This window comes from Triticum aestivum, chromosome 1B (genome assembly GCF_018294505.1).
Source record: "Triticum aestivum cultivar Chinese Spring chromosome 1B, IWGSC CS RefSeq v2.1, whole genome shotgun sequence".
NCBI classification, from domain to species: domain Eukaryota; kingdom Viridiplantae; phylum Streptophyta; class Magnoliopsida; order Poales; family Poaceae; genus Triticum; species Triticum aestivum.
Window position 1 is genome coordinate 4996614 of NC_057795.1, and position 14986 is coordinate 5011599.

Here is a 14986-nt window from a genome sequence, read left to right on the forward strand (position 1 = left end):
GTCTTGTTGGAAGTCGTGTGTCTGAGGGAATATGAGGCCATGGCAGCCAAGGAGCATCTTGACCACAGAAACTGAAGAAAATACAAACTCTAGTGGGTTACTGGCGCTACCAACCCGCGTACCGTGTAACATCTGACACGCCAAAATTTTCTTCTTCAGTGTCGCCATCTATTCCTCTGTTTTCTCCTGTGTTAAAAGTGACAGATAAATTCTAGATAAAAGGGAATACTTGTCATTAGAATGAATAAAAGGGAATGTATCTAGATGTATTTTAGTTCTAGATACATCCCTTTTTGTCCATTTTGATGACAAGTATTTTCGGACGGAAGGAGTAGTACAACACAAAGTACATAACCAGCAAAGTTGGCATCTTGATGTGCTACAAATACAAGGCAAATGTTGTTCCTACGAGCTGAACTGATGCAACGAGCTGTCTCGTTACTAAAATAAAGATTTACAGTTTCAGGATCTTTGTACTAGACTGATGAACCAAGCAAACACATGAATCTCGATATCTCATGGCTCAAATGGTGTCCTAATTTCTGCTACTTTCATACACTTCACCAGCTCATATTCTATTGATAGGTAAACCCCCTCAAAAAGGTAAGAACACAATGTTATTGAGTGCTGGACGTCCAGAGCAAAGACATGCTGTGAGTGACTACATACCTGTAATTAGCACACAACTATGTTATAGGTCTTCAGGTTCAGTTGAAAAGCAATACCTGTAGCTTCAGTTATTCCACAACTTCAGGTCATTCTGGAATCTAAACATCCACAATTATGCTACTAGTAAATAACACCATTCTTTTGAGAAGCAATCAAAGGCATCTTCTGATGGAGTCGATATCAACAAAACAAGCATGTCGCCTTTGTACATGTCCAGCGAAACTTGGACATAATATTATTACTACAATGAATCGCATAGTGCCACGCGAACATAGCAGGCATTTGTGCAATAAAACAAGGGGTCCAGGACATTTGCTTAAATAAGACAAATAACACCAAACGGCCATATAGTGCCTCCACAGCAAATACAGGAAATCTTGGGGCCTACTTATGCCGGTCACGAAACGGCTACAGAGAGTAGAAATAAAGTAACCAGAATTACGTACGGTTGATAGTAATACACAAGTGGTGCCCACTATTAAACTTTCATCCACTAGATGCCGATCATCATTAGACTATCATACAGAAAAATCCTACAGTAAAGGTAGAAGGCAATGATGCATAGGAAACAACTTAATGGCTTCAGCAGCAAATCCATACTAAATTTTTTGGAGACCACTTCATCAATAGCTGCCAAGACCAATTTTCTTCATAAGGACATTTGAACACTCGCTGGAGTACTGAACTGACTTGGCAACACAATGCGCAGCTTGCAGAGAGACCTCACCACAAGACTCGACGACCAAAGACTCTAACTTCTGTGCATGTTCCAGTTCAGCCACTCCCACATCAGTGACGTTAGGACACATCCGAAGTGTGAGATTACTCAAGCATGGGGTGTGCGCAATGAAGCGCATCCCAACATCAGTTACCGCACGACACAATATAAGCTCGAGTGTCTCCAGATGAGGTGAGGATGAGAGGGCCTTCATCCCCTCGTCATCAAAGAAGTTGGCGTTGTTGAGCACGAGGACACGAATTGGGCAAGACTGAATGAGCACCAGAAAACCCTCTTGTGTGAATCCTATTTCTGATGGCCAGTCAGCAGCACATCCTGTAAAGCTGAGGTCCACCATCTGAAGCATACGACAGTTTAGGGCTAGAGCGTAAAGACTGTTATCAGTAAATGATGTCCTGGTTTCACAATAGCTGACATCACTAGAGTAGTGCTGCAGGTTGAGCCAAAGTGAGATGCTTTTAAGGTTGCTGCAGCTCTGAGATAATGCAATCATGTCATTGTCATTTAAGGCACAAACATACTCAAGGCAAAGCTTCTCCAATGCTTTACATTTCCCTAGGACAACACGAAGTCCTACTTCCGGCCAAGTTTTAATACGTGCCAACCTTAAATCCTTCAAACTCTCACAGTAGAAATCATACAAATCCATGCTGTGAGCATCGTACGAGGAGTCATAGACCACATCATCTGTAAGACTATCATATCTTCCTCTTTTGCCCTCAAACTCAAACTTCTGGAGCTTCATCCATCCTGAACCAAACTTTAGGAAGTCATGATGATTGATTCCTTTGCAATTCTTCACTACAAGCTCTTCCAATGGTCCATCCCTACCAAGGTATTCCAGCCACTCTACACTGTCAATTTTCTCGCAACCAATAAGGTGGAGAGCAGATAGACTTGTGCAGCCAACTGCAACCGAGAAAAGCCCAACTGACGTTATTTTTGGTGCGGAGTTGAGCCTGAGAGACACCAATGTTTTGCAATAAGCCAAACAAGCAAGCCCAGAGTCATCGATGCATGAACAGAAGCTTAAGGTGAGGTCAACCAGCAAGGAACAGTGAGATGAAAACACAGAAAGGCCTTTGTTGTCCAGCTGCTTTCCATGTCCAGGAATCCAACCAGTGTAATCAATTTCCAATTTCCGCAGATTTGGGAAGCGGGCGTACAATGGTCCATCCCTACCAAGGTATTCCAGCCACTCTACATTGTCGATTTCCTCGCAATCAATAAGGTGGAGGGCAGATAGACTTGTGCAACCAACTGCAACTGAGAAAAGCCCAATCGAAGTTATTTGTGGTGTGGAGTTGAGCCTGAGAGACACCAATTTCTTGCAATTCGCTAAACAAGCAAGTCCAGAGTCATCGATGCATGAGCAGAAGCTTAAGGTGAGGTCAACCAGCGAGGAACAGTGAGATGAAAACACAGAAAGGCCTTTGTTGTCCAGCTGCTTTCCATGTCCAGGTATCCAACCAGAGTAATCGATTTCCACTTTCTGCAGATTTGGGAACCGGGCGCACAATGATGTCACTGCTTCTGTAGCAGTGCAAAGACCGGAACCAACACGGATAGCACCCCTTTGATTCCCCTCTATCTTGTAGAGCTGCTTTGACACGAGGGAAAGACAATTGAGATCACTTGTCCTGGTGATCCTCTTGACAATCTCTGTCACCAGAGCCTCTGGTAGGTCCTCCATCGAACAGACCAAATTCAGCTGGACAATCAGGTAATATATATCAAGGTTCAGAAAAAATCCGAAGATCTGGACTCAAATTATGATATATCAGAATAATGCATGTGAAGATGGAGATCACACTGGCGACAAAAACTTATTACGGAGAATATACTGATGAACTTTGAGCAATTTTATCCATCCAAAACTTGTGTTTTGTTCATAAGCATGGAGATTTATCAAAGTAGCTAGCTGGCACCTATCTGTGTCTAGATTGTTAGAAAAATTGACGCTACAGGCAGGCTACATCATTAAATTAAACTAGCTGACACCATAATTAAGTAGCAAGCAGAGCCTGGTAATGAACTAACTAAGAGAATAAGTACAAAGAAACGAGATAGAATTGATGCAAGCAATTCCTCAAGAATACCGACAGTCGGGCTTACTTTAATTCTGAATCATATACAGAAAGCAGTTCTGGCTGAACCATGTGTATGCGATCCAGTCATGTCGGGCTGAATCCGAACCAACTTTTTTTTTAGAACCTATTTGGAGGCACCTAATTAATAACATGAAATGAAAATCATAGCATATATGCAAATGAGCTAGTAATGCTTGTGGCTCTTGCTTGGGCAAGAAAGAAAGTCGGGAAATCAATCATTTTGCCACGGCCGATGAGTTGAGTTCACAGGGTGCAGTTATTGATAGATAAAACCAATCTAATATCTGTTCGACTAGAAATACAACTCAGTATTTGCTGAAACCATAGGCAAAAAGCTTACTACTTTCTACTAGTACTACCTAGGAGAATGGCTATACAACATTAACTAACTTTATTTATGATCTAACTAAGAGAATGCAAAGAAAATGCAAAGAAACGTGCTGAATCTGAACCAACCAGGCACGCACGGAGATTCATTGAAGTAGCTAGCTAGCAACTTATCTGCGTCTAGATTATTAGAAAGAAAAAATGGCGCTACCACCATAATAAAGTAGCAAGCAGAGCCTGAATAATAATAAACTAAGAAAGAGAATACATAGAAACGTGCTGAATCCGAACCAACTTACTTGGACTTTGGAGGCACCTGGCTAATTAATAACAAAAAAACCAGAGCAAATATGCAAATTAGTTGCTAGTACTTGTAGCTCTTTGGTTGTTCAAGAAAGAAAGCAAGGAAATCAATCATTTTGCCTGCCACGGACGATGAGTTCACAGGGCCAATCTAATATCTGTTCAAGTAGAAAATACTACTCATACTATTTTCTGCAACCCTAGGCAAAAAGCTTACTTTCTTTCTACTAGTACTACCTAGGAGAATGGCTTTACAACAATAACGAACTTTGAGCACTTTCTGCTGTATCTGTCCAAAACTTTAATTGTGTGTTGTTCATAAGCATGAAGATTTATTAAAGTAGCTAGCTAGCACCTTATCTGTGTCTAGATTGTTAGGAGGAAAAAAATGACACTCCAGGCATATTTGTTACTAGCTACTGCCATGATTACGTAGCAGAGGCTTAATAATGTGCTAGAATTGACGCAAACAATTCTGCAAGCAGAATTACTACCAATTGCTGAATCTGAACATGAAAACCAGAGCATATATGCAAATTACTACTTGCAGCTCTCGGTTGGGCAAGAAAGAAGGTAGGGAAATCAATCATTTTGCCAGCCACAGCCGATGAGTTGAGTTGAGTTCACAGGGCCATTCTAATATCCGTGCAACCCTAGCAAAAAGTTCACAGGTGAGGGGGAGTAATTAACTAAGTTTATGGATGATGATGATACTACCGGTTTGGTTTCCCCTATCAATCAAGAACAAGAAAGCGAATCAGTCCTTGAGAAGAGGAGAGGAGAGGAGAGGAGAAGCAAGAAATGGCGGTACCTTCCTTGAGAACGACCGTAGATTCGGTCGGAGGAGATAGAGAATAGACCGCCGCCGCCGCCGCCGCTCGACCTCGCCGGAGAGGAGAGGAGAGTGTAGTAAACCCTAGAGCTAGTAATTTCCAGCGGAGCGGAGGAAGATGTGGGCTGCAGCGCCGACGGGGGCTCACATGGCCCAGCCCAGGAACCTTGTGCTGCGCGCCGACGGGGGCTATTTTCGGCCTTCTACACCTTCTTTGTTTATGAAAAACACAGGAAAAACAAATCTACAATAATAATATAGAATTTTTTGTTTGGAATTTCATAACATTTCCCATTTGTCACTTTTGTCAAAAATCCAAAAAGTGTTCATGGTTTCAAAAATTGTCAGAATTTCATAAATGCTCACAACTTCAACAAATTTGTTTGCGCTTTTCAAAAACAAAAATTGTTCACACATTCAGAGAATGTTCATGTTTTCAAAAAATATTTTGAGTTTCCAAAAAATGTTTCCTGTGTTTGAACATTTGTTCACAAATTCAAAAAATGGTTGCACTTTTTTCAAAATATACACTTCAAAAAAATTCCTCAATTTGTTTTAAAAATGTCCGCTATAGTAACTAAGTCCGAAACGCTACATTGGCATGCTCTGATTCATTACATTAACTGATTCCGATTCATTATAGTGACACAACCCAGTTCTGTGGCTCCGGTTGGTACAATAAGGTACGCACCGCCTTACAATCAACAACGCTAGTCAGCTCCGATGGCCTGGAACACACATTCACCAACGGCCCGTTACCAAGTCAATTCCTCGCCAGCACGCCAAGCTTGTGAGTTAATCATGGAGGATCAAGATCCAAGAAGATGATTACAAGAGAAGAGTTCAAGTAAAGAATTCATTATGTATCTCAAAACATTGTGATATGATGTATGTACGCGTCTATGGGTGACGATGGTGTTGTACTAGGGGTTGGGGCGGCACCTTGTGGCGCCTCCTCAAAGGAAGTTGGGGCGGTGCCAAGTTGGCAGTCGCTCATTCCTGTTGCTTTTTTACAATCTTGATAAACACATGAAAATGGCATGTTACAAGAAGCCGCACTATAAATTTTGGAAGAGCTAAATAAATGACACTCAAATACAATGAGATTAGGACATCTTCGTCGAGCTTCGGTCGTTCATTGCAATTTATAAAAGAAAAAACAGGGCACTGATCATAACAACAACTAAAAACCAAAGAAAAAACAGGACACCGATCAAGGTTGACGACGCCCGCGCCCGAGCCGCCAGCCTCGTCGTTGTTGGCGGCCAACGCCAACCCGCGGAGCACGACAATACAACAATACATAGTCATTCAAATAACCGCAAAATGAGATAAACTGAGGGTACCTATGTGATTTCCCGGAATTGATCCCTAAAATATCCAATTGAATTGCTTGGGGAGCTTTATGATACACCACCATAGTGAGATCTGTCGATTTGCCCATGTGGACGCTGGATGTAGAGGGAAACCATGCCTGCTCAAGTCCCATTCCAAAGGATGCATTGGACTGTAAAAAGAACACATATGAGAATGAAATGCACAGTCATTGCGTTTCTTTCGACAAACTTTGCAAAAGTTGCATCAAGCCACCTATTTTAAGTTTTTAACATGCCACTTTTTGTAACCAAACTCAAATAACACTACTGTTCAAATATGAGAAAAGTTATAGATTAATGATTAAAAAAAGTTTGTTTTCTTGAAGAGTGTATCAAACTTCTAGGAGAAGGCTATACAATATTTTACTAAACTCAATACTTTCAGGCCGTTTTTTTAAATCAATGCATCCCTCATCGAGTCATATTTTCTAGTACCCCCTACAAATTCTTTAAAGAATAGTACAACATGACATAGTAATGCAATGCCTAGAGTTAAACCTATCAACTTTGGCATGTACATACTTGAATTTGTACCATTGTTCCTGCCATCTTCTGTTACATAGTTATAACTGAATTACTATGCAATCATTGTTACTGAAACAATACATAAGAACATGCAGTCTGCATGTCAAGTTTTCTCTAAGAATAAATTTAGGTACACATCACAATAAAACTAGAGTAGTGATTATTCAACAGAAAACTGGTAGTTCACTTTGTTTCCTATATCAAGTTGCCTCTAGTAAGATTTTTACTGCAAGCAAAAAAACATGGAACAAATCTGAATTAGATTCATAATTAAAATCTGCAGATTTGGAAAAAAAAAAAAATAGGGACCATTATAACAGAACATGGAAACTAAGAAGTAGTTCTTATTCGAACAACTTAGATTGGTGATTGTGTACTGAGAGGGCGAATGGTGAGTCCATACAAGCCAATCTCCTTACCGTTCGTTGAGTTTTCTAAGATTGGCGATTGTATTTGCGGCATACCATTTGATGTATGGTATGACAGCATGATGATCTACCTTGTTCTGGGTAAGTGGGTCTCTTCACTTTATATTTTGGTGGTACCGTTCGGCTTCTCAATGATGACCACGATAATGTTAACTTTGATGGAATGACCATTTACAGAGCACAAGTATGGACCTGCAATTCAGAATTACTCCCTCCGTTCGGAATTACTTGTCGTAGAAATGGATGTATCTAGATGTATTTTAGTTCTAGATACATCCATTTCGGAGACAAGTAATTCCGAACGGAGGGAGTACAAAAATAGTGGTTAGCCTCCGTACACGTAAAATGAGATGGGCATGTATGAAGAATAAATATCTATTGAAGTTTAAAGCCAAAAGTTTAGATCCAGTATGAAGAAGTAACGTTAACATGACCTCAAGGATTACAGTGTGGTGTTTGTGAAGGATTCGGAAGTGATTAATTAATACATTCAGAAATGCTCATTCAGAATCAGAACTGCATAGATATTCAACTTAGAGAACTTGTTTACTGGAACAAGTTTCCACTTTGGGTATACGAGCCTGTTAAGATGTTCAACTTTTTGCTAGCAGCTCTTGCAAAGATGACTCAAGATATTATCATGACAAGGGAGAGAAATAGAACAGAGAAGGATCAAGAAGAAGTGCTTGCTAAGGAAGAATACAAAATAAGAACACTGTCTTAAATGTGTGTTTTCCATCCTTATACAATCCTTGTTGACCACTAAACTACCTCACAATACTATTTACACTGATAGAATGATGGTTATGCTAATTATTTCATGGGTCGACAAATCTAAAGGATATATAGCCTGCCCCCTAATATAATAGATAATAAAATGAGTGCTGGACATGTAAATATTCCAAAGGTACAGGTGACAAGTTCTCTTCCAGAATTCACGATCATCACAATACTAATATGACATACATTTTATATTAAGGAGACACCACATAAGAACACACACTATAATGCATTAAACAGGATTCTATGTAGTATCACTACTCAATAACAAAAAAATGGTAGCCTTAAATCCAAAGAGAGTATACGACATCCTTTGTTCTTCCCTATCCATCCCCCCTTTTTCCAACAATTGAAACCACTGAGTACAAACAAATATGAATAATGTAAGAATAAAACTATTCCAATGGCATTGAAGACCATTATGTTCCTAGGCTTTATTTGTTCTGAACTATGAAAGCCAACTTTTCACCCTAAACAACACACCATCACATACTGAAAAGCTAGATAAGATACGTAATATCACCTTGTTGTCTTCTTCCAAGACTAAAAAGTATGATCAAGAAACCCGTCGCAAGTATCTGGGCAGACAGTATACAAAAATATCTGTCAATAATCAGAAATCTAGCACAAAATAGAACATTGTGAGGCTTGCTAATTGTACTATGGAAACTGTGGCACCGTTGCTACACAGAGAATCTATACATCAGGCATAAAAATTTGCCGAAAGATTACATGCACTTGAGTTCTGTGGTTGAGTCGTAAAACTATAGGTTTATACATGGAATAGGAAACCAGTTTAAGTAAGGTAGTAAACCTCGGTTTCTATTTTTCAAGCAAAGTACAGGTATTTATTCCCCTGTCTTGGACAAGACAGAAATTGGTATGCATGTTCAAACTCTATTTTTCCAAGCAAAGTACAGGTATTTATTCCCCTGTCTTGGACAAGACAGAAATTGGTATGTATGTTCAAACTGGCCCAATGCTACATGTACCTCAGTATTAGGTATTATTCCCCTGTCTGATAATGCTAATAATTATTATTTTTCCAGAGAAGCAAACTAAGGAGTTACTTAAATATAAAGGTCCGACCTCACACTTCCGAGCAATAGGCGCCAATTAAACACATTAACGTGTGCATCAAGAGTGCTCCCTCACCACTGGTCGCTTCCTTCGTCCAGAAGAAAGAGACCTCTACTCTCCTCCATCTCTTCCGCCGGCGGCATCCCCCAATCTCACGGCTCACGCCACACTGCCGCTCTTCCGCGCCCTTTGCTACGACCCGCACCTCGTTGCCCGTTGCTCCTCCCCTCACTGCCACGACCGCGCGCCTAGCCATCGGAGCTCCACCTCCCTCGAGCCTTTCGATCTGCATCTCAGGAGCACACGGGGGAGAGGCGCTGTGCTTGTTACCGGACCAAGATCGGCACGTCCATGTCCTCTCCATCCACGACCATCAGGAGGAGGTCGAGCAGAGCATGGAGTCTCCAGCAGGAGAGGCGCTGATTCTGCTGGGTCGGCCGGCCGCGCGGTGTGAGTGTGGGGAAGATGGAGAGACGGCGAGTGGAGGAGTGGCTGCCGGAGAAGGTGAGAAGAAGGAGACGCGGCGCGAGGCCTCTCGGCCCGCGCGCCGGGGGGTCAACAGGGTCGTCTTCGAGCGCTTCACGAAGCGGGCCGTCAAGACGGTGGTGCTGTCGCAGAAAGAGGACAGGGGCTCGAGGAGGGCGACGTGGCGCCGCGCCACCTGCTGCTCGGCCTCGTCGCCGAGGACCGCTCCATGGGGGGTTCCTCTCCTCCAGGATCACCGTCGAGCCCGAGCGCGAGGAGTGCCGCAGCCGCCCAGAAGGCGTCCAGGCTCGACACAGACATGCCCTTCGACAGGAGCTGCAGGTGCGTCTTTGAGGTGGCCGTCGAACTGTCCAGGAACATTGGCTGCAGCTTCATCTCCCCCGAGCACCTCACCATCACGCTCTTCAGTCTCGACCATCCCACCACCAACAATCTGGTCAGAAGGTACGCTTAGTAATCATGTCCAGAAATTCCTTTTGATATTTATTTATCTATGTTTCACGCCTAATTATTCATTCATGGCATCCATTGTGTTGCCATCTACCAGTATTTATCAAATAATCATGTTTATAGCCAATCAATTTATCATATACTGAGTTCATCTTCCCTTGTGAGCACAAGATCAAATTATGACCCATAATTTTATTGTACAAATAGTAATACTAGGCACATAATTAACATAAAACTAAAACAAGCTCTCCGGGAAATAACTCATTTGCAAGATCATGTTGGGATTTTCTTTTCACCATTTTCGCCATGACTTAAGTTTTATGAAACAGGTCCAGGATCTCCTTGTATATCATCTGCAAAGACTACAAGTTCTTCCTCGGCCTGCTGTAAGCCATGGTTCCCCATCTTTCTTCTCCCCTCTTGATCTCTTATACACGAGTGAGTAATTTTCCTTTTGCTCGCATGTGTCATGTGGTCACTTGAAACAGAGCAATAACTCTGCTTGTAAGGATCAGAATTTCAGGTTTTTGGCTGAACTTTCAATTGTGGCCCAATTTTGTTGATCCTCACGATTTGGCGATCCATTGTGCCCTGTCAGTTCAGCATCAGAGCATGCCTGCACGCCGCAACCTTCCTGCTTACCAATTAGGTTCCATGCATCCAAAACCCTCTGACCTGACATGATCCGTGTGATGAAGAGATGTTTCACCTTTTCTCGACTGCAAATCTACAATGGCCCAAAAGAGGGATCCATCACGCCGGTGGACTTTCCTTGCCACTCTGGGAAGGGTTTTCACGTTCCATTTCCATCCATCAGCTTTTCAGTTAGGGTGTTATAGGGGTGAACAAACAAGTACATACGTATCAACGTAAAACAGTTCAAAGATTCTGTAGACCGTAAGAACAGGTTCATTACACAGTCTCTAACTTCATAATGAATATCACATGATCATAACAAACCTGATAAGAATCTCAATGTTTCTGAACTTCTAATCATGTGTTTGCTCTTAGTTGCCTTACAGTCTCATTTGTTTTATCAGAAATTGTGCAGATCAATTGATCTGCAAGTTTGATTCGTCGTTTGATCTGTTCAGCGAGTCGGCTCTACGACTAAGGTACACTTTGCACTTTGTTTCATGCGACTTCTGTTACTTGTTCTTGGATTGTGTATGTTTGTTCACATATATTTTCCTTGCACCATTTGTGATATTGTTTATGCTACGCGTCAAGAAACAAGGGACATGAATTCCACCGATTGTGCGCTTCTTGTTAATGGTCATGCCACCGAGCGATGAGGAGGCACCGCTGAGCGCGCTGCAGAGGCACTGCGGCTGGGACTGCATGACAGACCCGTGCTGCGAGCAGCAGGACTTGGTGGGTGCCGTGTCGTTGCCGCTGATGTAGTTCATGCACGAGTACAGCCCAACAAGCGCCGCAGTACACCTGGACTGTGCCGACGCCATACGCCACCAGTAGGGCCGCCACCGCCGCTGCCAGCAGGATAGTGCTGTTGTTTGAGATGGTTCTCACTGCTTGGATTGCTAGTGAAGAGATGCCTTTTTCTTGGGTTGGATGCTTTGCATCTAGATGTTGACTGTGCTTTTGGCATTCGAATAAGTGTGTTCTTATAGGAGTGGTTATTATTGGGGAATGTGGATTCAGTTGGGTTTGCTGTTGAGCTACTTCCTACTTTGCAACGAAATGAGTTCATTCTCTGAATTCCCGCAGTTGTCGTGCACTACTTCAGAAAACTATCAGATATGTGGCTGCTAAAATAGTTGTGTTCAGACAGAAAGGTGGATCAGGCCGGTGCTCGTCCATTTCTGTATTGGAGTTTATACACAGCTTGCCTGACGCACTATGGAACAACACTGATAGCTGCAGTTGACAATAGTAGGGGTGGTAGGGCGAAGTTTTCCATTTGCAAGCATCTGGTAGTTTGATTATTGATGGTGATAAGATGGTTCTGCAGCGGTTGACCGGACAACGCCGACCTGGATAGTGAGGCCATTCATGTACATCATCTTATCCTCTCCACTCTTTGTCCTCTTTTCCTCTGATTATGCCTGTAACGGAAATGCTTATTTGAAACAGAATTGATCTGTCTCTGCATTTCGTTTTGCTTTGCCCTCCTTTTGCAAGGATTTTTATTTCAAGATCATGTGCTAGCTTGTTCCTAAGAACATTTTATCTTTTGTCTTTTTAGGGAACATTTAGATTATGTCAAGAAGGTCGATAAAGAGGTAGGAACTGATTTGCACCATGCCATTCCTTGCAAAAAGTCTAATTAGTCTTCACCAGGTGTATTAAGTTTTCAATGTAAAAACATCAGAATATCTTTTCAAGTTGGGGTGCCTACTTGGTTTAGAATGTACTCCCTCCGTTCCAAAATAGATGACCCAACTTTGTACTAAAGTTAGTATAAAGTTGGGTCATCTATTTTGGAACGGAGGAATAGTTCTCATGCTTTCTTATATGCTTGTGTACTTCATCTTTTTAGTAACATAACTAGGGGAAGCACGATTCATAGATGATATTCTCCTTACCCAAGAAGAACATATTTCTTTTGCGGTTTTCTTACATGCTCTCTGGTCATTAGATTTGTGTATTTCCATTATTATTACCAAAAAAAGTGGAATTCAGACTATATTTGTTTGCATGACAACAAATGTCTATAATGAATGCTTGCAATGGAGACGTCATTAAGAATGATGTTGAAGTTTACCTTTGATCTTAAATCAGTGGATATAGATCCTTCAATTTGTTTAAACCTAAGAGATATGATGTCATTCTTCAATTAGCTATAGCTCATTTTTTTTTGTTATTTACATTTTTGAGCCGAAAATAATTTTTTAGTTCACCATGTGTTTGTGTTTTTGCCTCTCATGTATTCTAACAGGTGAAACAAGCTGATGAGATATTAAAGATATCAAGTCAAATGTCACGTAATTATGAATCTATTCAGTGTATGATGTTGTCTGAAACTCGCATCTTTATTCAAAGCAAATATCCGACCTCTGCGAGTTCTATTTGTGTGTGGCACTACTGCATTCAAATCTAACTCTTTAGAGGTTGTAAGTACATTGTGTTTTCTCTTTAAATTGTCATGGGTCTGTGAGTTTGTTAGCGATCCTTCCTTGATATATAACCTTGGATGTACATTATATTTTTAAACACACAACAGTATATATCTATGGTTAATTTTGAAGAGTTGTGGCATACGATGACACCAAGCTACGCTTCCCTCGAGTAAGCATATCAAGCTTGTCTAGGACATTGAGGCAAGTTCTCTGCCTGGTGAAAATGCTAAAAGGTCACTCATGTTCTTAGAGTATTTCTGAATCGCATATGCTTCTAATTTGTTAATTTAAGTTTACCGATTAGCGGTGCAACCTTCCAGGACATTTCTGTCGCCAGAGCTCATCGACACGTCTCAAGAGCATGTTGATGTTGTTATCTGCAATAGTGACAACGAGGGTGAGCACGCAACCCACATCAAACAACCTACATGCCCTGCATACGTTCTACGCTAATAACTGGTAAACCTACTTCACTGTACAGTGACGCCGTGCAGTCGCTCGCAACAACCAGGAGCCTCTCGAACCTCTCCTTCCGGCTTTTGCCCTAAAGGACCTAGAATCTTTGGCATGAAACGAAAATCAGATCATCGTCTCCACTACTTCATTTGTGGTGACAAGGTGAAGCTGTATCAACAACACATTGACAAGCTAGAGCGCCTCATCAGTGCAAAAGAACCTACCATTCCATATTTGCAACACCGTACAAGTGGATGGTGACTATCTGGATCTTTCCGTTTGACATCACATAACATCCTGCTGAATTTCATAATCATATCTTTCTCCAATTTGCACTACTTCTCCATTATTTTCACCGATGAGTACCTCCACGAGTGCATTGGCCCGGATCTGGATGGCCCGTCAATTAAGTTTAGAAGCAGGAGCATTCACAACATCGCTCGCATCATGACAACAACTGGCAGCAGGCGATGATTGCCACAAACTGGACAGATTTTCCATGACGCTAACCATGAAGGAAGGCAAACTGTCTTATGTTTACAAGGTTGCACCATCACATGATGATTGATAGGGCCAAAGTCCGCACCATAAAAAACTAGCGCACTACTCTCTAATGATGAATAAATCTCTCCGCCTCCTTGCATAGCTTGTCTAGCAAAGGACATACATCCAGATATTTAGATACATCTAGATTCCTTACTTTTGGGCCAACAAAGCCTAACCCAAAGAATAGAAAAGGACAGTGAAAGGGGCGCATCCCACCTGGCACCGCCACAACTTCCTCTTAGGCGGCGCACCACGGGTGCGCCCCAACCACTAGTAGGAACCATAGTGTGATAATAATCCATGTTTTCATAGTGACAAAAAATAGTGCCATCAACAAGATATCTGCAGTAGTGGAATTCACACCACATTGGTCATTTGCGCTAACATTTTACAGAAAATAAGGGGTTGTCATATACATTACCAGGTAATCTCTATTTGTCTCGAATAAATATGAAATTTCTTTTTTGTTCCACCAGATTGTCCTGAGGTATATATTTGAACTTCTACAAGATGAACAAATAATTGTTATAAGGAGCACGGACTGGAAATAAAAAATTATCCAAACATTGTGAGAAGACCTTACCAGTTATTCTTCATCCTCAAACCACACTGCATCCCTGTGCCCAAGACGACCTCCAGACATGACCATGGACAGCCGCTGCGCCGGCGACCTAGGTATGACAGATCGAGTCGATGGCGCCCCGAGGAAGCCATAGGCCAGGAGATGGCAGCGAGGGATGGGAGGAGCAGAGGCGACGCATCACGCAAGAGGAGAGAGCGGGATCCCTTCGCCCTTCT

At 41.9% G+C, this 14986-nt stretch overlaps 2 protein-coding genes across 3 annotated transcripts; one reads left to right on the forward strand and one right to left on the reverse strand.

Annotated features, from left to right (window-relative positions):
- Positions 1 to 849: 849 nt before the first annotated feature.
- LOC123102854 (F-box/LRR-repeat protein 14) lies at positions 850 to 5107 on the reverse strand. 2 transcript variants are annotated; one of them, XM_044524308.1, is made up of 3 exons: positions 4961 to 5104; positions 3524 to 3622; positions 850 to 3119 (listed from the first exon to the last, which is right to left on the reverse strand). In XM_044524308.1, exon 3 carries the CDS (start codon positions 3099 to 3101, stop codon positions 1293 to 1295), a length of 1809 nt encoding a protein of 602 aa, XP_044380243.1. In that variant the 5' UTR covers positions 3102 to 3119; positions 3524 to 3622; positions 4961 to 5104; the 3' UTR covers positions 850 to 1292. The 2 variants fall into 2 exon arrangements, with proteins under 2 accessions (XP_044380243.1, XP_044380232.1); XM_044524297.1 differs by lacking the exon at positions 3524 to 3622 and having other exon boundaries at positions 4961 to 5107.
- A 4153-nt stretch (positions 5108 to 9260) lies between these two features.
- LOC123102884 (chaperone protein ClpD1, chloroplastic-like) lies at positions 9261 to 12454 on the forward strand. The gene is made up of 2 exons (XM_044524345.1): positions 9261 to 10100; positions 10436 to 12454. Exons 1-2 carry the CDS (start codon positions 9865 to 9867, stop codon positions 10494 to 10496), a joined length of 297 nt encoding a protein of 98 aa, XP_044380280.1. The 5' UTR covers positions 9261 to 9864; the 3' UTR covers positions 10497 to 12454.
- The last annotated feature ends 2532 nt before the right edge of the window (positions 12455 to 14986 follow it).

Excerpts from the sequence above, each read along its gene's own strand:
- LOC123102884 (XM_044524345.1), top strand. The coding sequence starts at position 9,865 with ATGGGGGGTTCCTCTCCTCCAGGATCACCGTCGAGCCCGAGCGCGAGG. Across the intron at positions 10,101-10,435 it reads ACCAACAATCTGGTCAGAAG|GTCCAGGATCTCCTTGTATA; the intron begins GTACGCTTAGTA and ends TTTATGAAACAG.
- LOC123102854 (XM_044524297.1), bottom strand. The coding sequence starts at position 3,101 with ATGGAGGACCTACCAGAGGCTCTGGTGACAGAGATTGTCAAGAGGATC.